Source organism: Delphinus delphis, chromosome 20, assembly GCF_949987515.2.
Source record: "Delphinus delphis chromosome 20, mDelDel1.2, whole genome shotgun sequence".
NCBI classification, from domain to species: domain Eukaryota; kingdom Metazoa; phylum Chordata; class Mammalia; order Artiodactyla; family Delphinidae; genus Delphinus; species Delphinus delphis.
The window spans coordinates 55,942,104-55,966,139 of NC_082702.1; the positions used below are offsets into that span (position 1 = coordinate 55,942,104).

The 24,036-nt window shown below is 61.2% G+C and overlaps 1 protein-coding gene across 1 annotated transcript in view; it reads left to right on the forward strand.

The window, feature by feature from the left end:
• Positions 1-10,546: 10,546 nt before the first annotated feature.
• The window catches only part of GSE1 (Gse1 coiled-coil protein), a 51,656-nt gene continuing 38,166 nt past the window's right edge, over positions 10,547-24,036 (forward strand). Inside the window, exon 1 of the mRNA XM_060000867.1 lies at positions 10,547-10,578. Coding sequence (XP_059856850.1) covers positions 10,572-10,578 — 7 coding nt within the window. The 5' untranslated portion in view covers positions 10,547-10,571. The remainder of the gene's footprint in view (positions 10,579-24,036) is intronic.

A 24,036-nucleotide genomic window follows, 5' to 3' on the forward strand; every position in this document is an offset into this window, starting at 1 on the left:
AGGCACTCAACAAACGTCAGCTCCCAGAGCCCCAGCTGCTGCCAGGTGGAGCGGGGCACGTGGGGTGGGGGAAGCGCCCTGCACACACGTGTGCGAATCCTCAGGCCTGTACAGATGTCGGTTTTCCAGGGCGATTCGAATGTAAAGAACTTTGAAAGCTTTTAAACGTGCAAGGAAAATTGGGGAATAGAGACCTGAAATAAGTTTCCTTCTTTTTTTTTTTTTTTTGCTACATGGGGTCTTGTTTGCTGTGCACGGGTTTTCTCTAGTTGCGGCGAGCAGGGGCTACTCTTCATCGCGGTGGGCGGGCTTCTCATTGTGGTGGCTTCTCTCGTTGTGGAGCACGGGCTCTAGGCGCACGGGCTTCATTAGTTGCAGCGTGTGGGCTTCAGTAGTTGTGGCTTGCGGGCTCTAGAGCATAGGCTCAGTAGTTGTGGCGCACGGGCTTAGTTGCTCCGTGGCATGTGGGATCTTCCCGGACCAGGGCTCAAACCCGTGTCCCCTGCATTGGCAGGAGGATTCTTAACCACTGTGCCACCAGGGAAGCCCCTGAAATAAATTTCTGAGGATCCCTTCAAGTTGGTGTGGGTGTCAGTGGCGACCCGCAGGCTCGGCAGCCTGGGTTCTAGAACATATCCTTCTCCTGCTGCTGGGCAGGGTCCTGTAGCCTCACCCTGAGCCCTGTCCCACCCAGATCAGCCCAGACCTCGTGGTGACTTGCTGCCCCAGGGCTCCCCTGGGCCTGTGGCCTGTGTGGCCACCTGGCTGGGAGTCCAGGCGCCCTATTCTCTGAGCTGACAGACCAGGAAGAAAGGAAAGCCCCTCACCTGGTGGAGGACAGGTGGTTAATTTTTTCTTTTTCTTTTTTTTTTTTTTTGCGGTACGCGGGCCTCTCACTGCTGTGGCCTCTCCCGTTGCGGAGCACAGGCTCCAGATGCGCAGGCCCAGCGGCCATGGCTCACGGGCCCAGCCGCTCCGCGGCATGTGGGATCTTCCCGGACCGGGGCACGAACCCGTGTCCCCTGCATCGGCAGGCGGACTCTCAACCACTGCGCCACCAGGGAGGCCCCAGGTGGTTAATTTTTACAAAGAAGGGTCGTTCCTGAGAAGCTGTTGAGGGAACCACCCTGATTTCTGCATCCGCTGGGTGTCCAGGCTCGGAAGGAGGAAGTGTGCCTGCTGCCAGCGCGGATGTGCGGGGCTCCCAGGCGCTGTGGCCTCCCCGCCACTGAGGGCCCACTCTGGCTTCCGGTCAGGGGTCCAGGATCGGGGACTCGACTGTCACCAGTGATCTCTGGCGGGCTTAGCTTCCCTGGTGGGGAGCTGCCACCCCCCCGCCCCAGCTCCCTTCCTGTCCCCCAGGCCTGCTGCAGGCCACCACTGGCCGCTTTCCAGCCCAGTGGCCAGGTGGCGGGAGCCGGGGACAGGTGTGTGCCTTTCGGCGTCCTCACCTCCAGCTGCTCAGCCCTCCCCGAGGCCGCAGAACTGTCGATGGGGACAAAAAACACAGATGGGGGAAGGACACTGCGAACCCCCCACCTCGAGGGCGCAGAGGTCCCTCCCGCCTGTAGAGAGACAGTGCCTAGTGTGTCTTGTGTGTGTGTGAGGGTCGGCGCCGAGCGTGGACAAACGCCCCGGGAACAGAAACGCTTGAACCTGACGGGTTTCCCTCCTATTGCCTGAGAGTCGCGAACAGAACAGCGTGAAAGGGAGTTTCCAGGGGATGCTCGTCTCAGGGGCATCTGCGTGGCGGCTTCTCCAGAAACTGCAGGCCCTGCCTCTCCCAACCTCAAGCAGGGGGCGGGCGGGGGGCCTTCACATTGGATCTTTTTTTTTTTTTTTTGAATTGAGATAAGATTGACACAATGTAAGATGAACCGTTTTAAAGTGAACAGATTCAGTGGTATTTAATCCATTCGCGAAGCTGTGCAACCACTACCTCTACCTTGTCGCGAGACGGTTTTTTTTACCCCCAAAGGAAGCGCTGTATCTGTCAGCAGTCACTCCCCCCGCCCCTGGCAACCACGCACGTGCTCTCTGCCCCTGTGGTCTGGCCTGTTCTGGACTTGCCTCTGGATGGACTCCTACACTGAGTGAGTGGTTATCTGTGTCTGGCTTCCTTCACTCAGCCTACTGTTTGCCAGGCTCATCCTCGCTGTCACACGATCAGTGCCTGCTTCCTTTTCATGGTTGAATAGTATTCCGTTGTGTGGATAGACCGCAGGTTTTAAAAATCCCTTGTCAGTCGCTGGACATTTAGGTTGTTTCCACTTTCTGGCCATTTTGAATGTTCATGTTCATGTCCAAGGTTTTGTGTGTGTGTTTTCGAACATACGAACGTTCCACGAACGTTCATGTCCAAGGTTTCGTGTGTATGTTTTCAGGTCTCCCTGTTCACCCACATAGAGTCGATATCAGGACTTCACTCCTTTTTACGGCTGAATCATCCGCTGTAGGCACAGACCACACACTTGTGTATCAGTCATCTGTGGGAGGACACTTGGGGTGGCTGGATAATTTTTAGGACTCATCTCTGAAAAGGAAGTCAGGACTGGGTATTGTCAGCATTTAAAAAAATGACAGGGCTTCCCTGGTGGCGCAGTGGTTGAGAGTCCGCCTGCCGACGCAGGGGACGTGGGTTCGTGCCCCGGTCCGGGAAGATCCCACACGCCGCGGAGCGGCTGGGCCCGTGAGCCATGGCCGCTGAGCCTGCGCGTCCAGAGGCTGTGCTCCACAACGGGAGAGGCCACAACGGTGAGAGGCCCGCGTACCGCAAAAAAAAAAAAAAAAAAAATGACACAGCCGAGAACCTTTGGTGGCCCACTGGGTCCCACACTTCTCTCTGGCTCTCCTCCCATCCATCTGGCTACACAGACCCTGCAGGTGACCAGCCAGTGGAACTGACCCTGAAGCCAGCACAGGGTTGTGCCCAAAGGCCAGGCCTTTCGAGAGAGCAGGCCAGCCCAACGCTGCCTGGTCCCAGACTCCGTCGCAGGCCCTGATGCCCCCCAGTGCCGATGTGGCCTCCCTGCCCGCCCGTCTGCTTCCTTGTAAAACTTTGTTTGCTGTCTCCTTCTCATCCACTTCCTCCGCAAGCCAAACGTAAGTCGTTCTGTGGAGCTCCAGCTGTGTTCCAGGCACGATGCAAGGCTCTTTCTAGCTCATTATCTTGTTTAGTCCTCACCTGAAAGCTGGGGAAGGGGTCATGCTGCTTGCACGTCAACAGCTGGCAAAAGTGGTGCACAGTGAGCAAGGTGGCTCTTTGCCCGGCCGGGTGGCCGTCACTCAGGCTCAGGCCGGTGTCTGTCCTTTGACCCTCTCCCCTCCCCTCTCCCCTCCCTCCCACACGCCAGTGGGTGCTCTCAGAAGCCGTGTTTTGTTTCGCTTTGTCTCTGGCCCAGCTATGCTGCTTCTGGGATCTTAGTTCTCCGAATCTGCACCCCTGCAGTGGCAGCGCGGAGCCCTAACCACGAGACCGCCGGGGAATTCCCAGAAGCCATGTTTTGACATTTGTATTTTGGATGAACCTGGAATGAGGTTCACACCAAGATGATCAGGAAGTCGTGTTTAGGAAGAGATGGTGAAAAGATCTGCCGAGGGTGTGGGGATTCCGTGGCTGGAGGTAGAGTGTGGTGAAGCCGCAGGACAGTTTCATAGCTGCTCGGGGCCTTGAACGCCAAGCCAGGACGAGGCCCAGGAGCTGAGCGGGCACTGCTGGGACTGGAAGTGTTTTCCTGATGACAGCAGAAGTGGTGAGGACACGACGCTCCAGGGCAGAGGGGATGCTTCTGGTGTGGTGTTTGCTTAATTGACGTTGTTGAAAATTACTCACGTGCCGTTGATTTCGGCCACATACTCTGCCGCCTCCCTCCACCCTGGAAGTTTGCTCCTGCCCTGGAAAGCAGAGCCTGGGAGTCTACACTGCGCGCCCCCTCATTTGCAGGCCTGCCAGGTAGACGGGCCGCGGAGCTGAGATCTCATGAAAGCCTGCTAAAATAAGACCACTCAGGCACATGTTCTCTCCCGGCTTTACATCACAAATGTTGACAGTAGGAAACGGCGGCCAGGTTTCTCTCAAATATGAAAAGTGGGAACTAGGCAGGCGAAGAAATGAAAACCCGGCCCCCCTCAACCCCAGACAGCAGCCTGGAGGGGGAGGGGCCCTGCCAGCCCCCATTTCTCCATCGGGCGATGGGGTGGCACTGCCCCAGGGGGCTCTGAGTACAGACGGGGTCAAGCACGCTCCCCCTGCAGCACGTTTAGGGTGTGCACGGCGTGGGGAAGCGGCAGACTGGCTTCTTGCTGGAAGCTGCAGCCTGGGGGCCACTTCCCGCGACGCGACGGCTCGGGGAGAGTAGCCGGAAGCTCTGTCAAGGTGGCTGGGCGACGGGCAGGGGCCAAGGCAGGCCCACCAGGAGGGTGTGGACCCCAGCCCCGAGTGCTTGGCCTGGAAAGGCCTCGGGACTCCCACGGAGTGCCTGGGCTCCCGGGTGGGCAGGGGGCTAGGAGGGTCTGTGCTTGACCCGTGGCAAGGACACCCAGGCCTGCGTGCACGGCTGCGTGCAGGGGCGTTGGGAGGGGGCGGGGAGTCGCCGGTGGCAGAGAAGTTCAGAACTACCAGCCCCAGGGCCTCCGTGGACCCCCAGCAGCCCGTGAGGTCTCCCCCCGGAGCCGCCGCCCGCCCGAGAGTCCGGCACCCCCCTCCATCCACCCTCCCCCTGCCTTGGCCTGGCCTGCGCTATAAAGTTTAAAGGTTTTAAATGCAAATATTTCTCTTTTATAGATGCCAGCTGTCTCCAGAGAGCGCGTTTCCTCGCTGCTCGACTTTATTGTCCAATTAGCTTCCCAAATCTGGGCACTGGAGAGCCTGGGGGGCTAGAGGGGCGGAGAGGGAGGGGAGTGCTGGCTCCTGCAGCGCCTCTGGAGCTGGAAGCTGCCCCCCGGGGTACTGTGTCGGGGGTGGGTCAGAAGGGGGAGGGGCGGGGGGAGGGGAGTGGGCATCCCTCCCGAGGTTGGGTGGGGGGCACCCTTCAGATTCTGGGCTCCAGGAGAAGAGGCAGGAGCTGGAGCGGGGACAGTTAGTGGGTATTCTTCTATTAAAAAATAAAAATAAAGCAGCCGGCCTGGCGCGCACACTGGCTTCCTTTGAGTCGCTCTGGAGTGTCGCCCCTCCCCGCCTGCTTTCTAGCGGCGCTGCGGCTTCCCCATTCACCGGGGCTCGGCGGCTCACAAAGCCGGGCAATTAGAATTGAAAATCTATGCAAAACAGCTGTTAACTGATTGTGAAGGAGTGCAGCTGTGAGGGGGGTGCAGCTTGGAGGCCGGCACTGAAAGGGCAGGAAGTGTCGGGGCAGCCCTGGGTTAAGAGGCCAACTCCTGCCACCTCGTCCACCGGGGTCGTCTGGGCCCGTGTTCCCTGGGGGTGACCTTGGCTACTGGACAGCCGGCTGAGATGGCGAGTCGGCGGAGGCTTCCCAGGCCAGGCCTGGATGTGCCCCCGTGTCCCTGGAGAGCCCGGCTCCTCCCCGGGAGGGCAGAGGGGGAAGGGGAGAGAGCGGCCATGGTTTTCCTTCCCTTTATCCTTCCTGCGGGTCTGCGTGAGATGTGAACGTGCAGAGGCTGGGGCTGTGTCACCGCTACCAGACGAGAGTCCTTTCCCCTCTGGGTACCCACTGTCTCTTGGGGGGGTGTGGGGAGGGGAGTCTGGGGCTCCAGCAATCACTGGGGAGGCCCAGACACCCCCAGTCCTGCCCCCAGCTCTTGCTAAGCGTGCTCTTTCCTGTCCCTGACCCCAGACCATAGCTCCGTAGGGTGGCCTGGGAATCTGTATTTCACATGCTCTCCCCCACGCCCCCATTATCCACGACCGCTCCCCTGTGCGATCAGCATCTAAGAGTGGGACGCAGTGCCTGGAGAGAAGAATTCCAGAGGCGGGGATGGGAAAAACCTCCTTGGAAGAGATAAGATTTAAGCCGGGCTTCGAAGAATGGAGAGGATTTCTGGGCCAGTGATAGCTGGCTGGAGAGAGAAAGGGGACTTCGGAGTGTAAGCGATGGAGGGTTGGCGGCAGGGCAGGGCAGGAGGGGCTGGGGCTGGAGGGGGCGGCTGGGCAGGCCCCCTGTCCCTCAGCCCTTGAGGCGCTTGGGGGTACCCTCTGTGCTGGTAGCCTCCGGGTGAGTGGAGCACACATGCAGAGGGACTGAGCAAATCTCGGGGCTCTGGGTGGTGGGTCCCCCAACCCTCCTGGAAGGGAGGCTGATTTTCGGACACCAGGCCGGCCAGCCGGAGATGCTGCGACCCCCCCTCCCCCCGCCCCGCTGCCCCTGCCCGGCCCTGATACATCTACAGCAGGTAGCTACAGAGAAATGCTGCTGGTATAGGACAGCCAGGGTCTGGATCAGGCTTGGATCGAATGTGTGTGCCCTAGGCAAGTTAATTAACCTTCTCTGGTCTCCTCACCGGGCTTCGTGATGGAGGTCAGGAGGCTGCCTCGCAGGGCCCGAGGGGATTAAATGACAGGAGCTGAGCAGCCCTGGCACGTGTTAGGTGTTTGGTAAATGGCAGAAATGAACCTCCCTTCACACCCACACTGACGTCCAGGTCCCTGACGCTTGTTTGCCAGTCAGGTGCTGAATGGGGTGGCTGGGGTGATGGGAAAATGACGGTGACGTGCAGCCCTTATGTGCTGGAACACCTGGTTCGGGTGGATGGCACAGCCTGAGTCCTGCTGACCCCAAAGGACGCAAGGTGATAACGAGCAGGACGCAGGATTCCCTTCCCTGGTATCCAGGGCCCCTCATAGGCCAGGGGCTGGATCCGTGCTGGGACTCGGTGGTGCCTCCGTTCCAGGGAATCTCACCTGACTAGTAGGTGCCCAGGTGGTGGTAGTGGTGATGGGTGAGTCGCCAACCCGCTCTCCTGTCTTTCCAGTTCCTTGCTGCCTTGAAGTGCTTCTCCTGTCAGCACCTACCCCCCACCCTCCACCCCGGGGCCTGGCATTTACAGTTCTGTATCTGGAAGGCTGGTGTGTTTGTTGAGTGACTAAATGCCCACCATGTTGGTTAGAGGCATGCCTTTCTTTCCGGCAGATCCCTTGTCAGTTGCCTCAGGGGGTATGTTTACGGGGCTCCTGGGGCTTTTCCTTAACTGAGGGCTTTCTGATTTCTGCTTCCTGCTCCAGGAAGCACGGTTCAGACTGACCCGAGTCTGGGGGCGCGGGCAGGCACCCACCAAGCATCCCGTTGCCCCTGGCGAAGAGGAAGCAGGAACCTGGTGAGCAGGGTCATCAGGGCAGGTGTCCCCACTCTGGAAAGCGTCCCCATATGTCCCACCTTAGGACTGACCCTGGCCTTGGGTAAAACAACTGCTTTTACCCTGAACCTTCTTTTTCTGCCCGGTTTCCAGGCATATGGGAATGAGGGAGAGGAGGTGCAGAGAAGGAGCGTTTTGCCCAGGGAGGGCTGGGAATGGCTGCGGGGTGGGAGCTGCCACCAGGAGGGGAAGGAACGGCCCCGGAGGGAAATGGAGGGCGGCCAGCCTGAGCCCGGAGTGGCGGGAAATTGAGTCCAGCTACAAACCTCGTTAGCGGGGCGCGCGCAGGCTGCAGGAGAGCAATTCCCACCCTTAAACTCAGAGGCCGTGCTCCCGGATTACTAATTTCCTCAGGCCAGGCGCGCTGACAGTGAGTGTCATCCATCTCCGCTCTGCCAGCCCTCCTGGTGGCCGCCAGCATTTTCTGGCCAGGGCGCGCAGGCCGGCTCGCTGCTGCCCCCCGGCGGTCGCTGGGGATCCCTGCAGCTCCCCGCAGCCTCCGCGGGCTGTTCTTGGAAAGGGAGACTGCAGGTGTGAGCAGCTCCCAGCACAGCTCCCATTGCACCAGCGTGCACGTGACCTTGAGCAACTCTGGCCTCGACTTCCTCATCTGTGAAACGGGGATCAGGCTACCCCTCTCGCAACGCAGTGGAACCAGATGTCTACAGGGGAGGGATCTGCCAACACTAAAAACTAGCCCACAAAATTTCATGTTTGGCCATCGTGGTCCTTCTCAAACAGGTGGAAGAACTTGAACCCCCGCCCCAAACCACCACCACCACCACGAGGGCCTCCCCAGGGATGAAGGGACATAAACTCGAGCACCTCGTCCTGGTGAGAGAGATTGGGAGGTGGGGCCTGGGTGTCCGGGCCTGGACCAGGGCTGGGAGGAGACTCCGGTCCAGGTGCGAGTAGTTTCATTAGTAAGTTACTCCCCTCCCCCCGCAGCCTGTAATCCAGGTGGGAAAGGGTTGGAACCGCCCCCAGAGGTTTTTAATTTTGTTTTTCAGGCTCTAGGCCCGTTGTTGAATTCTCTAACTCCTCCCTCCCCCTCCCCCTCCCCGACACTGCCGGCGTGGACAGAGGCACCCCCTCCTGCGCGTCCCGGCCGCGGTGAATCTGCCGGCCATTGCTGAGGATAAATTACCGGAGGCCGCGCTGCGGAGACACCGTGTGCTGCGTAAATTAAAGCGTCGTCGGGCGGAGGCCTAGGCCCGCAGGAGGGAGGCGCGGCCCGGAGCGAGGCGGGTGGTGAAGCGAAAGCGCCCCTCCCACGAGGTGCCAGGGCCGGCCGGCGCCCACAGGTAGAAGCCAGTAACGGCCCCCGGCTCGGCCTCGCAGGTCCGTTTCCTTTTTCGTTTGTGGTCGGCCAGGAGCCTTGTGCAAGGCGAGGGGCCGATCCGCGTGCGCTCGGTGGAAGGTGGAGCAGGGGGAGTGGGTGGCTTGGCGGCGCCCGTCTGGGCCCTACCCCTAGTCCCCCAGCGGGCACACAGGCGGGTTCTGCTCCCCGCTGGCGCGGGCTCCGACTGCTCCAGGCCCGCCAGCGTCATCGGGAACAGATGGATGGGGGGTGGCAGGCGCCCAGCGCTCCCTCCCGTCGCAATCCTGACTGGCGCGGGGAGGGAGGGAGAGAGGGAGAGAGAGGGAGGAGGGAAGGCGGGGGAGGCTGGGCCCGCGGGGACGGCTGCGTGCGCGCCTGCCAAGCGCGGCGCGGGCATGTCCCGGGGCAGGTTTGGGGCTGGCAGAAGCGCGGGCTGGCACCGGCGGCCGAAAGTTGAAACCCGCAGCGCGGCGCAAGGGCGGCCGCTTGGGGCGGGGGGGGGGGGGCGGGGAGTGGGTACTGGTTTGCCTCCAGGCTCAGAAGTATGAAAGCTGTAGAGGATTTTCAAAAGAGGATGTACGGGGAGAGACCCTGGGCCATCCGAGCAACGTTGGGAGCTTCGGACGCGCGGGGTCGGAGCCCGGGGCGCCGTAATGCGCCAGGGCCAGGGGCGTCGGGCGAGGCCTGCGCCCATTAACCCGGCGCTTCCGGGAGACGCGGGCCGCGCTGGGGGTGGGCTCGAGGCTGGTCGTCCGCGCTCGCCGTCGGTGGGGGCGGGGCGGAGCCCGGCGTTGGGGGGTGGCTGGGGCCCGCCATTCTTCGCCGTGCCGCTTGTGGGTGCCCAGGAATTTCAGGACGCTCCCTGAGTCATTCTAGTCTGTCAAGTGCCTGGGTGAGGTGGGGGGGGTGGGTGCCAGGAATGGGGAGGCGTTGCTCTGGGGCCGGAGGCCCAGTGGGTCGTGCCAGTTTCTGGAGCCGGGCGGCCTCGGCTGTGACCGCAACCCCGGCTACTTAATGACCCCCCGGGCGGAGCGGCGCCTCCGTGGGCTCTCCAGCCGCTGGGACGTGGGTTCTTTAAAAAACTACCCCCTGCCCCCTGCGCTGTGGGCTTCCCAAAAGTTCTTTCAAACGAAACGGGAAGGCGGAGTTTCTAGAATTTAGGGAGGAAGGAACATAGGCCCCAGTTCTTAACATTCAACCCTTTCGAGGTGCGGCCGAAAGAGGGGTTTGGGGAAGATAAACGCACAGAGCCGACCTTGTATCTCCCTCCCCTCCCCCAACACAGACACCGGCTCCGAGAAAGTTTTCCTCCAGAAGGTCTCTAGAGCACGTGAGTTTATCCGTCCACTCCTTGTTGGGCCTGCTTTGTGCCAGACACTGTTCTAGGCGCCGGGGAAGCGGTCGTGAGACGCAGGGGCGCTGCTCGCTTGGCGGGCGTGTTGCAAGTGACTGCTCCCTACTTTTGGAAGCAAGGGCCTAGTCTTGGACACCAGTGTATATGGGACCTCTGAGCAGTCGAGCCAGGGGCCCCCGGGAGCCTGAGGGTGGCGCTTCCCCTACCTCCTAGTGTCCTCGGCTCACCTGGCCAGCCTGGCTGGGGAGGGGCGTGTGCCCGCGCGGGTGTACCCGGGCGCTCGTCGGTGCGCGCGCGCGTGTGTGTTTGCGGCTGAAACCCGACACCTCCCGCTGGCTGAGGTCAGGGAGCCGGGAGCGAGCCAGTGGCCCGGGAGTGGGCGGCGTTGCGCTTGGGTGTGTCCTCGGCGGCGGCGACAGCAGCAGGTGTTTCTTGGCCGGGGCCCCGGAAGCTCCACCTCCCCAGCGGGCCCGAGCCGCCGCCGCCGCCGCCGAGCAGCCCCGGGTGAGATAAGCAGTTTAGACAAACACTGGGCGACGGTGGCTCCAGCATGTGTCAGGCGAGGCGGAGCTGCGGGGCCCTGGCATGAAAGGTGAGCGCGCCGCGCCGGCGGGGGCTGGGGCGCGGGGGGCGGTCTCCGCGCTCGCCCCCCTCTCCAAGTTCGCGGGTTCCGCTGGGGCGGCAGCCAACGGCTCCGGGGCAACTTCCCCCGGAGTGTGAACGGCGATAAGAGCCAGGCGGGCGGGCATGCGACCAAAGGTCCCCCCGCCCGCGGCGAGTCGTAGCCTGGGCGTCCGGGCTCCAGGCGGGGGCTCGGGCCGCCGCGGGGCTCGCGCTCGGTGGCTGCGTTCGGCGAGGGGCGCTTAGAGTGTGCGGCGAGTGGGGAGCAAGGGAGCTGGGGGGCTCTCGGTGAGCTGTCTACACTCCGACTCTGGAGTGAAAACTTTGCGGCGGCGGGGGAGGGAGCGAGGGGGGGCGGCGGTACGCCCCCGCGGCAGGTGTTGGCGGCGGCTGGCGGGGGGCGCTTGCCCGCCGGAGCCGCACGCTTTGGTGTTTTGTCTTTCTCTCCTCCCCCTTCCCTCGGAGCTAGGGAGACCGCCGGGAAGGCGGGACTGCAGCCTCCGGGGTCTCCGACCCCCACGCCCTGCTTCCCAAGGGCGCGCCCGGGGCTCCGGCGCTTTTTTCCTCCCTCTCCGCTCCCCCCGCTTCTTGGAGCCGTTCCCCTGCCCCTCCCCCTGCTGAAGATGGCTGCCCCAGCCTCGGAGGTGGGAGGTGATTGCATCCGCCGCCCCCCACTCGCACTGTCCTTTTTCCCCTCCCCGGCCCTTCCTGCTCCGCCTGGATGCGCCTCCCCGCCCCCAGCCCGGCGGCCGCGCTGATGGGCGGCCAGTGGCCCGACCGAGTGGAGCCGATTCAATTATATTGCAGCACCAGAGACACCTCCTCGGCCGCCCGCCCGCCTCTCCAGCAGGCTAATTAAATTCCCTTCGTGGAGGCGGAGCGGGAGTCGGGCTCACCCTCCCACCTCCCCCTTCCCGCTCCCCCTCCCGAGCTGGGGAGGAGGGGGGAGGGACAAGGGGACCACTTAGAAGTGTGCAGTAGAGACTGAGGCGCAGGCCCCGGGGACAACGGGTCGCCCGGATTGGGTGAAGTGTTGCCGCGACACCCCACGTGATGGGCCGGGGTCCCTTGCTGGAGCGCCGGCTTTGAGTTTGGAGGGCTGTGCGCACGCGGGGAAAGCACCTGCCCGCCGGCTGGGTGGTGGATACCAGCCGGGTTGAGTCGACTTGGTTCTTGTTTTGTAAACTGGCCTTTGTCTGGGAAGTGCGTCTAAAATACATTAAACCCTTGTTAACCCCTGCAGTGCCTTATCTGGGGCCCACACAGGCTGTGGTTTGGAAACAAAAAGCGGGACCACCGGATGAAAAAAAAGGGCTGCTTTTGTGAAAAGCTGGAACAAAGGACCCAGCGGATTCTGGGTGGGAACCTCCCCGCCTAAGCCGATTTCCAGGCAGAGGGACGGGAGGGCAGAAGGTCTCGTTGGGGCACTCTGAGATGTCCCCTGGTTGGCTGGCTGGGCCCTCTCCCCTGGGATTCGGCCCCCCCCTCCCAGGGGAAGGTGGGGGGACCCCAGGTGAGCAGGCTGCTTCCGGGCTGCCCTCAGGATTACTTAAGCTCGGGGCATGTAAGTGTTGCTCAGCTCGTGTTTGTGGGTTGCCTCCGCCCAGACCCTGAGGCTCAGGCCACCGCCTGACTCAGCCCGGCCACGCCACAGGTGACGGGGGCCCAGGGCGCAGGCTCTGACGGGCAGCCCGTGTGTCATCCCGGCTGCCCCGGCTTCGCAGGGGAGTCACCGCCCCGCCTGCCCCGGGGACTCGGAAGCTCTCCGCAGGCCTGGCTCTGTGATAACAGCTACAAGGATACTTCACGAGGGGCCCTGTCAGCGCAGTCCTGACCCCTGGGTGAAAGGGGGTGCTGGGTTGGCCTTTGTCACTTCGTGTCACTGCGGCGAGGAGGGAAGGGGGCCGCAGGAGCCAGCCAGGCTTTTGACAGTCGGATTTTCCTTTCTGTGAACCGTGTGGGCGGTGCGAGTCTGGAGCTGGTGAGCGGCCAGGCCAGCGACCCGGGGTCAGCCCTGCCTTGGGAGGGGAGGCTGGGAGGCCCGTCCGGGCTCCAGGCACCGTCATATCTCTGGGGCCAGGCCCTGGCCTGTTGGGGACAGCTTTCCGAATCCTGGCTCGCTGGAGTTGAAAAGGGTTTAGAGAGCCCCCTGCTGGGTTTTCTAGAGCTGCTGCCGGCCAGCCTTCCCCCGCCCAGTTAAGCTACAGACTCTGGGTTTGTGGCTCCTGCCGGGAGAGTTCTCAGAGTTCCGCGGGTGATCCTAATGTGCGGACTGGGCCTGGGAATCTGCCCTAACAGTGGGCACACTGAGGCCCAGAGAAGCATGGGGCCAGCACCCGAGCCCACGCCAAGCAGCGGACCCCTTTGGAAGCTCCCGTGGCCTTTGCCAAACCGTGCCCGCGGGCAGACCTTTGGCCTCCTAACTTGCCTGCCTCTCGGGGAAGGTCAGGGGCTGCAGATCTGCGAGAGCCTTGTGGTTTCAGAGCAGAAGACACCGCCTGCCTCTGGGTTCAGCGTCTCTGGCCTCTGGCTGGAAGAGACAGCAAACTGCGCACAGCGCCACTCTGTGGCAGACCTGGGTCCTGCACCTCCAAGCCGGACACCTCCCCAGCCCACTCAGTCTCTAATGGCCTTTGACCCTTCGGCAGGTGGCGTCCCCGCTCCCCTCTCTGAAGGAGGAAGGGCCTCTGGGCTCAGAGCCCCTTCCTGAAGGGTGGGTGCCCGCGGCTTCTGCTTTCCCAGAAGAACGCAGGTGAGCAGGACCTGGCCGCTACCTCTCCGCTCTTGCCCCGGGAACTCGTAGGGGCTTGTGGAGTCAGCCAGCAAGGCAGGTTTTTCCTGGCCCCATCCGAAGGCTTGGAATTCCCAGCCTGGGTTACTCGAAGTCCACGCCAGGCTGGGGTTGGGTGGCAGCGCGTTAATTACCTCTGTTAGGGCGACACAGCAGTCTCCAAAGCACAGGGCTGCGTGAGGCCGCCCGGCCCCCCTCCTGTCCCGTCCCCTCCCCTCCCCCCTTCAGCCGGCAGAGCTGTTTTTCTAAGCTACAGGGATCCGTGTTTCGGGTGACATTTCAGCTTGGCCACTCGCTTTCCTCTCTCGCCGAGTGTGGTTTCCCCACGCTGGCCTTGCTCCCCGGCCGAGGCCACAGGCGGGAGGTGACGTTTGGGAGTGTTCCTGTCAATGAGAATTTATTGAGCGCCTGCTAAGAACCTGGCCCGTGCCCGCTGCTGGGAGGTATGCACACAGCTAACACCGCCGGTGCCTCCAGAGCGGCCCTGTGCACGCCTGCCAGAGCGCGCGGGGGGCGGCGGGGGGGGGGGGCTCTTAATCTCGCCTCGGCAGCGTCTTCTCCCCACCAGCCTAGCCTTCGCGCTTGCGCCTCTGCTCCAGCAGGAATGCAACCATGGGCGTTCGTGCTCCGTGCCCTATACCTGTCTTTGCTGGGGCTGCTCTTCCGCCTGGAATTCTCCAGTCAGCCACAAATCCCAGGGGTCCCTGAGACCACCTTCCCCTGCCCCTCCCTTCCCCATGCCGGGAGCTGGTTCAGAGCGGAAGCTGCCGCAGGGCTGGGGAAGTGAGAGCAGCCTCTGGAGAGGGTGGGACGGAGGCCAGGCCTGGAGAGAAGCCCATCTGGGCTGCGGATGGGGGAGGGGGACCAGAGCTCGCAAGCATTCGTGGAAGAGAGGGGATCTGGCTGAACTGGAGGCTTTGTGGGGTCCTGGTTGGACTTGGGGGGGTCTCTGCGAGGTGACTTTTAACCGAGGAAGGAGGTGTGCGGGCGGCAGGAAGCCCCCAGACCAAGTGCTCATTCTTGGCCGTACTTTGGGCTCACCTGGGGAACTTCAGACGCCCAGGCCGGACCTGTGACCAGTTAAGACCCAGATCTCTAGGGGTGGGGGCCGGACATCTGTATTTTATAAACCCCCAGCTGAGCTAGAAGGGCCTTCTGCCGGGGGCAGGGGGCAGAGTGGGCAAGGAATTCCTCTCCTTGGAGGAAGGTGGGCTCATGCTTCTTAAGGAGAACTGGGGTCCCACGTGGGAAGCCAGAGTGTGCCCTGTTCGCTCCAGAAATACATGGGACTGGGTAGCCCTCTCCCGGCCGGGGAGGCGGTGAGAAACAGTGCCCACGACCCCGTCGCTGGGTCACTGGATGGCTCTGGGCTTTGTGTTAACCTGGGGTCCACTTCTGGAGGTAGTACTCCTTACCTGCCCCCGGTGAGCTGCAAGCTCTCCTAAAGGGGCCTTCAGGTGCAGAGTTGTGTTTGGATGGGTGGCTTCTGTGCCTGTCTGAAGCTCTGGCCAAGCCTTCCAATTCTGGAACCGGTTCCTCCAGCTGGAGGACTCGACGTGTGTGAGGAGTTGCACGTTTCCGTGGCTTTGGGGTGGCCAGACCCGGGTGGGGGGCATCCCACGGGCAAATGAGGACCTCAGCCCTCCCGCCGCCATCAGTAGCCCCAGCTGTTTCCCATCTGTAGGATGGCTCTGCACAGGTTTTTTCAGAGGTAAGGGTTTAGCTGACGTAACGTATGCCACAGCCTGCCCTCAAGGGGTCATTGCAGGGGAGGGCCTGAAAGCCTTGGGGGCCTGGGGTTAGCCCCCACGTGTCTGTTGATATGGAGGTCAGTTCCTGGCCAGGGCGTTAACGTCCACCTCTGGCTCAACCAGTATGACGTCGCATGCTTTCCTTCCGGGCCTCGGTTTTCTCGTCCGTAAAGTGGGAGAGGCAGCGGCACCCGTGTCCTTGGGCTGTCGGGGGTTAAATGCTTTCTTATAAAGCCCGAGAGCTCTTGTGTAAGGGTATGTCAGAGGCGCACAGATCAGTCCCAATTCAGTGGCTCTATGATCTCTGGGATTCTAACTTGTGAAACCCAGAAGGCTCTGTTCCCCTAGACCCTGGCCTTGGCAGTGTTTGGTGTGGGGAGAGGCGGAGACCACTTCTCCGACCGAGACCCAGAGGCTCAAGGTGCCGGATCAGCCCCTGCGGACCCTCCCCTGTTGGGGCTGCAGCAGCCAGACGTGTTCCTCTGGGGCCTCACCCCCCCCCCAGGGTCTTGATCACGTGCTCGCACACTCACCCCTTGCTCAGCAACTTGTTGCCCCCGCGCACCTTGGTGGCCGTGGGTGGGATTGCACCCCAAGTGGGGAGGAGGGAGGTGAGATGGCGGCCCCTCCCCAGCCCGGCCCTTCCTGCGCTCTGATGGCGCCTCTGTGACCGCGGGCAGCAATAAAAGGAATCGATCGGCAGGCTTTTTTTTTTTTTTGGTCAGGTTATGCCGTCCTGAAGGAAATCCACGCGTCAAGCTGAGGGGGGCCAGGCGTGTCAGCAGGGGCGGGCAGAGGCCTCCTTTGTGCTCACCTCAGTCTCCTCTCCCCCTGAGCTGAGCCAGAGCCTGTTTGGGGGGGCGGGAGGGCTGGCTGCCGTCGTGTGGCACGTGAGGTGGGGCTGTGTTCTCAGTCTGCTGCTTGTCTTCCCCTGAGGGTCTGGCTTGTGGGGTAGGGATTACCCCCCTTCGACTGTTAGTTGGGGCCCCATGGGAGCTCGTCTGTCTACCCTCCTCTGCCTCCGCGGGGGCTCTTGCCTATGTGCCGTCAGACGGCTGGTAATAGGTGTGAAGTGGAAAACCAGGGGGCGTGAGCGGATTCGTCCTACTGAATTCCTGGTGTCCGTTTATCTTTGAATGCTTCTTTGTAACTTTTTTACATAGGGTATGTGGTCTTTCTCTGTTAGCTTAAACACGTGAGGATGTGTTAGACTAGATATCGAAGTTGAAGACAGGTGAAGCTAAAATTCTTCATCAAATGACAGTGTTGCAGGGACTTCTGCTTCCCAGAGGTGGCGAGGCTGAGCGGTCAGCCCCTGCCGCCTCGTGAGTGGCGGAAGGGTAGTTGCTCCCATTTACAGGATGGGAACACTGAGGCTCCGGATCAGCCCCCGTGGCTCTGCCCTGTGGGCTCCCAGGGCCCTGTTTCCATGGACTCTTGGAAAGGATTTCTGGTCGCCCCTGCGTGGGCTCCCAAGGGGAGTGGAAGTGTGGTCTGAGAGTGTAGGTTTTAAATCAGATTGATGGGACTTCCCTGGTGGCGCAGTGGTTAAGAATCCGCCTGCCAGTGCAGGGGACACGGGTTCGAGCCCTGGTCTGGGAAGATCCCACATGCTGCGGAGCAACTAAGCCTGGGTACCACAACTAGTGAGCCTGCGCTCTAGAGCCCTCGAGCCACAACTACTGAGCCCGTGAGCCACAAGTACTGAAGCCCATGAACGTAGAGCCTGTGCTCCGCAACAGGAGAAGCCGCCGCAATGAGAAGCCCATGCACCGCAGTGAAGGGTAGCCCCAGCTCACCACAGCTGGAGAAAGCCCGCGTGCAGCAAGGAAGACCCAACGCAGCCCCCCACACACACGCAAAAAAAGAAAAAGAAATAAAAATGAATTTAAAAAATATTTTTAAAAATAAATCAGATTGGTGGCCAGGCTTTTCTCCTTTCTGAACACATCGACTTAGCTTTTTTAAGGTGCAGTTTTCACCTAAATACGTGTCTTATAAGACTAAGAAGGACTTCCTTAGTAGGGATGCCAGTCCCGGGAGCCTGTCACCTGGGTCCGGGGAGTGCATTTTAACCAGACAGCTGGTTTCCAAGTTGAAACCAGCAGGACTGCGTCGCCTTCCTCCTTGGGAGGAACTGTGTGTGGTGTGGTGTCCGTGCCGGGCTTCCCCAGCCAGGGCGCTCGGTGGGCCTCAGGGTTTCATGCTGCAGTTTCCAGCCGTGTCCGTGCCCCGTGCAGCGAGCCCCCCGTGGGTGTGTTCACACCTCAGGACTGATCTGTTGGCTACATTTCCAGAGGGGAGAGGGCTGGGCGTGAAGGCTTGACACATCTTTAAAGATGTTGCCAGATTCCTCCAGAGAGAGTTGCAGGGACTCGCTTTTCTGCCCGCCTGTACAACCCAGACCTTTAGTTACTCAATTCTGGGGTCCCCTCTGTGCTCCTCAGCCCTTGGCCTCCAGGGTCATCCATCCTGCCCGCAAGGGGAGGAGAACCCTTTGGTCAGCCTCGGCTTTTGTTGCCCCCGGCAGGTCTCTGGCATAGATCCCACTGCTCCTTGCCGTGTGACCCAGGAGTCCTGGGGGGTGGAGCCTGGTACCCGTGAGAGCCAGTTCTGGCCTCAGCATCCTGCCGGGGGTGCAGGAACCTTACAAGTTCCCAGTTGGGGCTGTGGAGGGGGTTTTGTTTGTTTCTTTGGAGAAAATGAAGGGTTATTTAGGCTTAGGCAGTTGACTGCTCAGCAGTTGGTGGACGATGGCTGTGGCCAGAGGAAGGTGGCTGGCTTGACCTGGCGTGTGGCAGGGGTGGAAGCAGGGAGCTCGTGGCTGGTGGCTCGTGACTGCTTTTGCGAAATTTTACCTGGTCGTCCTGTTCTGAAGCCCACTTTGGCTGCAGGGTAGTTGGTTTTTTCCAGTGGGGCATTTTCTGATGTCTGGGCATGGTACCTAGGGCTTTGCAGATGGCAGATGAGCCCAGGTGAGGAAACATCATTAGAACTTGGACCATGGGAACACCACAAGAACTTAGTATTTTACCTTTGACACCCTGGACTCCCTTGGCCTGGTAGAATATATTGGGGGAGGGTGTTAGTATCGGCGTTTGATATGCAAAGAATCCTTCGCTATAGGCGTCTATAATCTGGGTTCAGCCACCTCTACACACACACATCCCTGTGGGGTTTACAGATGGGCTTCTGTGAACATGGTCGAACTACGTGCGGAATTCAGTGGAAATGTTTTTCTGGGCAGGGGGTCCGGTGTGTCACTTTGAACCATTGTGAGAATGGAACTTTTGCAAAAGCAAAAAAACCCCACAAAAACATCTTATCACTCGAGGCAAGTCCTGGCTCTGCTTCACGTGGGACCCACCTGCGGTTGACAGGTGCCGGGATCACCCCTGAAGCTGGGGGTGGAGGGGTTGACCTCTTGCTGCTGAATCTGCTCGAAGGTGTTGCTGACATCTGTGCTGAGCGTCCCGGTCGCGCACACGTTTATTAGTCTCCTGTGGACCCTGTTCATCACCCAGACCCACGTAGTTCCTGAACAGCAGGGAGTGGCGGGGACTCTGGCGAGTTGGCGACCTGGGGACAGACGAAGGGGTGGTCGCCACGCTCGGAATTATGGTCGGTGGCGCCTCCTTTTTCAAGGGAAATGGGAGATCTTCATTTTGACTTGAAACCAGTTTTAAGATATCATCCATTGATCGACATTCCTTTTTTAAATTTTAAATATTTTATTTATTAATATTTTATTATTAATAATATTTTATTATCTTGGCTGCACCGGGTCTTAGTTGCAGCACACGGGATCTTTGTTGCGGCATGCGGACTCTTAGTTGCGGCCTGCATGTTCCCCCACTAGGGATCGAACCCAGGCCCCCTGCATTGGGAGTGCGGAGTGTTACCCACTGGACCACCCTGGAAGTCCCCATTGATTCACATTTAAACATGTCTTGACTTCAGGCCAAATAAACAGGTTGATGGATGAAAGGCAGCCCTCAGCCTCTGCCACCTGCTGTCTAGTCCCCCCCACCCCAACCCCGAGGTACGGATGGAGAAACTGAGGCTCAGACTACATGAGGACCCGACAGGACCCCACCAGCAGGTGCGGGGGAGCCAGGCCCGGATCCCCATCTTCTGGCTGGTTTCCAACCGAGGATGCAATTCCTTGACTTAACTCCTGGTGGTCCTGCCATGTGAGACTCTGAAGTTGCCTTCTCCACGTTGAATCTGGTGGGCTGTGCACTGTGAAGGTGGGACTGACATACCTGTTCTGCAGGCTGAGGACCTACTAAGTGCCCTTTGGGCCTGGTGGTGCAGGTGGAGATGCCCGCCCTGCACAGACAGCTTTGTCAACACCCACTCAGTATTGAAGGGACAGGACTTCCCTGGTGGCGCAGTGGTTCAGAATCCGCCTGCCAGTGCAGGGGACACGGGTTTGATCCCTGGTCCAGGAAGATCCCACATGTCACGGAGCAACTAAGCCCATGCGCCACAACTACTGAAGCCCGCGCGCCTAGAGCCCGTGCTCCGCAACAAGAGAAGCCACCGCAATGAGAAGCCCGCGCACCGCAACGAAGAGTAGCCCCCGCTCGCCGCAACTAGAGAAAAGCCCACGTGCGGCAACAAAGACCCAACGCAGACCCCCGAAATTAAAAATAATAATTTGTTTGAAGGGACAAATGCTCTTCTGTTCTCTGATCCTCTCTCCTCACCTGAGGGGCAGGGCAGGAGCTGCCTAAACACCTGGCTTCCTGGGCCCTGGGCTGGGCAGGCCCCGTTCAGCAGCGGCCTCTGCTTCCTCTTCTCAGTGCTCCTCAGAGTTTGGTCTCCCAGTCAGGTTTCTTCCCTTTGGGAGAAGGACCTGGCCTTGACCCCTGCCCTCCTGGCCTGTTTTCCCACCTGCCGGCCCTGGCCTGCCGCTCCATGGAAACTTGGAGGCGTTTGGCCGCCGCCTCCTGGCTAGGTTGGGTTCCTGTCCTCTGGGACCTCTGACCCCCACCTGCGTCCTGCACCCCGTGCCTCCGGGCTCCACTCAAAGGGCTCCTTTGTAAGGAGGCGGCCTGGTTAGCTCAGGGGCCTTGGGCACACAAAGGAGTCGCTCCTGGGGTTGTTGCCTGGGTGCCCTCCAGCCCAGAGCTGCCGGAATGTGGGATTCAGGGGGTGCAGTGGCCCCAAGGTGAGATCTGTTCTTACTCCCTGTGTGCCACCTCTGATCCTCCCTGCTGCCACCTGTAAAATGATGCAGCATGTGGGTGGGCGCTCACAGCGGCCTGCAGGACGGGACGGGACCCCTAGGAGGTGGGGGGTCCTTTCCAGTGTCTTCCCGTTTAAAGGGAAATTGGTGGTACAGCCACAAGGAAAACTGGATCCCCACCCCAGCATCTCAGCACGCAGCCCCAGACAAGGGGATGACTCTTCAGCCTCAGTTTACCCATCTGTAGAGTGGGGGTAGGGACGGGCCATGTAGGAGGCTCCTCGGGTGACGTGTTTGCCTGGGGTCTGTTCCTGGAGTTACTGTGAAGGGTGATTGGGACGCTCCGGTCGAAGCCAGGCCTTCTTGTTGTTACTGCCGACGCCGTTGTTAAGGACCACCTCTGGGGGTCCTGGGTGCCACCCTTGGCCCGGTCTCTCAGCCTTTTTTGTGTTAATTGTGCGCCTCCCCGGGGCTGCCAGCTTTCTGCCTGCCCCGCACCCCAGGCCGCCCGCCACCCCCTGGCTGCCGCCGCCCTTCATCTGCCCGTCCCAGGCTGCTCCAGACGCAGCGGCCGCTTAGAATAATCGCCGTCGAACGTTGCGGTCATCTGCTGCCTGACTTCCGTCCTTTGCATCCACCGGAACCTCCGGGACTCCCGAGCGTCTGAGGCCTTGAACCTCAACCCCTAGGCTGTCCTTGGAGGCCTCTGTCAGCGGGCTGCTCCGGGCGCCAACCCCGTGCCCGTCGCTGTCCGCTGGCAGCAGAGAACCACTCGCTCTCCTCTCCACCCAGGAGCCGCTGCCCCGTGAACCAGCTTGAGTGGCCCCAGCCCCACCTACACCTCCCGGTGTTACCTGGCACTCGTGCCCTGAGGGACTCCCATCACCCCCGGACCTGGATTCAGCCTCCGGAGAGCCGCCCCCCAAGCGGTGTCGCTAACATGGCAGTGCGCAGGCAAGGGGGGACCCGCAAATGTTACCCAGCTCCCACCCTGCCCCCATCCCCCCCATCGGCTGCAGCTGCGGGGCGTTGCTGAACCCGTCTGCCGTGGCTGCCTGGGGACCCCAGAAGTTAGTTTTGCAAACAGCTCACGCCGTGGTGCTTGGCTCTGGGAGGGGTGGGCTCCCGTTCCCATTGACTGGGGTCCTGCCAGACACTTTCTGCAGCTCGTAAGCGCCCGCCTTCCCCGTTCTGTAGTCACTTCATAAACACTGCTGACCAACAGGGCTGCACGGGGCGGGGGATGGCAGCCTTGTCGTAAAATGAGCTGCCTCGTTAACTCATTTTACTCCCCGGCCAGGGTCGTCTCTGGACACACAGGCTGGCCTCCCCCCCCCGATCCCCCCCTCAGTCCTTCCCTCTGGTTCCGGGGCAGGATCCAGGCCATCTGCTACGGCCGTCCCCAAACCAAAACGAAATGGCTTTGGCTTGGTCCCCCGGTTACTGGGGCCTTAGCTTTGGGGAGTACGTCCAGTTCTGGGACCCCGGGCAAGAAAAGGCCTCAGTCCCCTTAGAAACCTGCAACCTGAGAGGGTGGCCGTCACTGGAAGAGAACATTAAGGCCTGAAGCAGGCCGCCCGTGTGCGTCCGGGAGCCAGAGGCCTTCCTGACTCTCCCAGGCGCCGCCCCTGCCCCCATCCCCGAGAAAAATTGCTTCGTGCGAGCGAGCTCGGGACACGCCAAAGGCAAACGTAATAATGAATTTATTATGAAGCCGCTCGGGCTCCCGGGATCACGTGGTGCCCCCCGCCGCCGCCTGCTGGGGTCTCTGCTCAGGTGACCCCAGCCTTGTTAGCACTGCAGAAGTATCGCCCCTTTTAGGGGGCAGGGCAGTGGCATGGAGGCCCCGAGCTGGGGGACACTTGTATTTGTTCACAAACATTTCTCTGCGGTAATGAAAAATTACCAAGGCGGGTGATTAGAGAATCCAAGTCCAGATTGCGCACGCGGGCCTGAAACTGAGGCCCTGCTGGGCCCGGCCCCGTGGGGTGTAATTACCCGGGGTGGGGGGTGGCTGTCAGGGGAAGTGGGGCGGGTTGGTGCTTGAACTGGGAGCCAGCAGAAAGTGCATCTCAGCTATTAGCTTGTAATTACAGAGCGTGGAGGGAGCAGGCCTGAGGTCTGGAGCCGCGGAACAGCGGCGCGAAGGCAGCGGTAATTACGGGATCGGTGGGAGGCCGGAGGGAGGCTGGGGCGCGCTGATTAATAACACCCTCCGCCCTCACGCAGGGCGGGGAGGCGCGCCGCGACCATGTTTAATGGAGTGTAGGGGCCTCCCTCCCCCCCCCCCCCGCCCCTTAAGTCCAGCTGTTGGGAACGTTCAGAGTCCATCGGGGTCTGTTCGGAAGCACCGGGACAAGGTGGTTCCGGAACACGTCTGCCAAGCCGTCAGCCCAGCTCGCCCCTCTGCACTTGGATTTGTCGTCTTTGCTCTTTTCTTTTTTTTTGGTTTAAGCTTTGTACTGCTTCTGGTCATGTTAGAAACCTGGACAGGGAAGAGGAAAGGGTATTGGTTAAGGACACCACACTTTGGTAGAAGGAGCGGGAAGGGTGATGGCAGTCCTGGGCCGGGCAGTCCTTGCTTCTAAAGACCGACACCACGCGGGGGAGGAGGGGACTGGCAGATGCGGTGCGCGCTGTCGGCCTGGCGGCCTTCCCTCCTGCTCCCAGCTTCGGGCTCAGGGAGGGGCTCTCAGCTCTGGGTGTCTGGCCGTGGCGGCTCTTTCTCCTGGGGGGTCGAGGGGGCGGGAGGTGGACAGCAGCATGTGATGTAAATGAGGCGGCCAGGAGGCCACCTGAGCTCCCCGTGTGTCAGGGGCTGGTACAGCTGGAGAGGGAGCTCTGGCCCTGCCCCCAGGGCCGCCCCAGCCCCCGGCCCTCATCCATCATTGGCCTTCGTGCTGTGGTGCCTATTCCCAGCTGTTAGGATAATGAATTTACATGAGCTGATAATGTAGACAAGAACTCAGTCGATGGCCAGGAGCGCAGAAGTTAATAAATACCTCTCTGATGACGGCGTGGGGGAAAATAGGCACCACCCCTGCTCTGCGGGGCTTCTCGAGGGTGCAGGGCTGCCCGGGGCTCCCTCTCCTCTCCTCCTCTCCACGCACCGCTGGGGCTTCCACGGTCGCGGTGGCACCTGTGGCGGGGTGTGGGACCCACCTGCCTGTGCAGGGCTGGGGGCAGAGCAGCCCTGAAGTGACCGTGAGCCTGTGACTCGGGGTGCGAGGCACACGGCGGGGGGTGTGCTCCCGGAGGCCGTGGCGATCCCCAGCAGGTCCAAGGTGACCCTTTACAGGGTCTCTGGGTCCCCCGAATTTGGCCTTTGTCCTTCCCCGTCCTAGGTGCAAGGGGGCCGTCACCCCAGCTGCCGGTGGTCCCTCGGGCCCCTGCCTCGCCTCCCCTCCCTTCCAATGCACACATGCTGAGGAGGGATGCTAATTTTAGACTCCCCTAACGAGGCTGCTCGTTTGGAATTCTATTTTGAGTGACCTGACATCAGCAGAGCAGCGTTCCTGGCCCGAAGCTGCTCCAGAGACCACGACTGACACCACGACAGGGACGCCAGCTCTGGGGGAGCCCCAGGAGCCTGGGGGCGCTGTACATGGGGCCTGTGCAGCACGTGCCAGGCTCTAAGGAGGGGGGAGAGCAGGCTCAGGGGGGGTGGGGCGCCGCTGGATGCCAGTAGGAGTG